This window comes from Egretta garzetta, unplaced genomic scaffold, assembly GCF_000687185.1.
Source record: "Egretta garzetta isolate BGI_Z169 unplaced genomic scaffold, ASM68718v1 scaffold596, whole genome shotgun sequence".
Lineage (NCBI taxonomy): Eukaryota > Metazoa > Chordata > Aves > Pelecaniformes > Ardeidae > Egretta > Egretta garzetta.
The window spans coordinates 873,597-874,766 of record NW_009260129.1 but is presented as its reverse complement, the minus strand read 5'-3'; the positions used below and the strand labels follow the sequence as shown (position 1 = coordinate 874,766).

The following is a 1,170-nucleotide window of genomic DNA, read 5'->3' as shown; positions in this document are numbered from 1 at the left end:
CTCTTCCGCTCTCCCTGCTGCATCTCCTCCACTGTGTTGAGTGCCAGGGCCACCACGGAGATGAGCACGAAGAAGCTGGAGGCCACTGCCATCACCTTGGCGGTGACAGAGGAGAAGGGCTTCTCCATGAGGTTCCAGAGGCGCCAGCGCTGGGGACCATAATAGCGCATGTGGTGGAAAAGCTGCTCATTCTCCTGAGCCTCTGCCTGGGAGCGCAGCTCGCGCTGGACCTTCAGCTGCTCGCTCAGCTCATCACGGCGCTCCTCGAAGCAGATGCGGCAACAGCGAGGAGTGTATTTGAGCCGCACGCCCCAGTAGCTCAGCTCCTCCAGGAAGCTACGGGGGCACAGCTCGTCCCGCACACGCAGCACCCCCGAGGCATAGAAGTTGTACACCAGCTGGAAGACGGCCGGGTCCCGGTCAAAGAAATACTCATCTACCTGGGCAGCGTAGTCATCGCACAGGCCCAGCTGGCAGCGACGGTCAGTGGAGGTAGCCAGGCGGCCCAGGCGGGTTTTGGGATAGATGGCCACTGCCTGGTAGGTGAGGCGGTAGCTTTGGCCACCAACGTTGATGTTCAGCATGGATGAAGTGGAAGCTGTGGCCGGGGCTCCAGAGGAAAGGGCAGGGGAGCAAGGAATGGATGATGAGGTCTTGTTTTCTCCCTCAAATGTGTCTCCACTTGGCCATTTTCCTTGTTCTTTCTCTTCCTCTTCCTCATCTTCATCATCCACATAATAGTTGTAATTCCCCTCCGGTCCCAGGAGCAGCAGGGGCTGGGAGTTCAATGGAGTGGGAGCAGAAAAGCCGCTCTGCTTGTCTACATGCATGCCTTTATTATCCTTCCCCTTGTCGGGCTGCAGGAGGACATTTGGTGCTTCCCTCTCTCTGCCTTTATGTTTTAGGAAAGGAAACTGCCTCCGCATGTTAAACTGCAACATACTACTTTTCCTTACTCTTCTCCCTTCTTTGCAGTCACCTGATCAAGAAATTAACACCAGTCCTTTCCAACACTACAAAGGCTGACAATCCCGTTTTCTTCTTCCTTTGTCTTGGAAGTATCATGCACAGCAGCGGTTCTGCATTTTTCTCCCTGCAAGCCAGGGAGAAACAACAGTTGTTGTGAAAGCTCTGTGTGGGATATAGACACATGAAGACTGCTGTTGACCG

At 54.8% G+C, this 1,170-nt stretch overlaps 1 protein-coding gene across 1 annotated transcript in view; it reads right to left on the bottom strand.

Moving 5' to 3' along the window:
- Positions 1–941, bottom strand: part of KCNV2 (potassium voltage-gated channel modifier subfamily V member 2) — a 6,546-nt gene extending 5,605 nt beyond the window's left edge. The window contains exon 1 of the mRNA XM_009641507.1: positions 7–941. Coding sequence (XP_009639802.1) covers positions 7–941 — 935 coding nt within the window. The remainder of the gene's footprint in view (positions 1–6) is intronic.
- Positions 942–1,170: the final 229 nt, after the last annotated feature.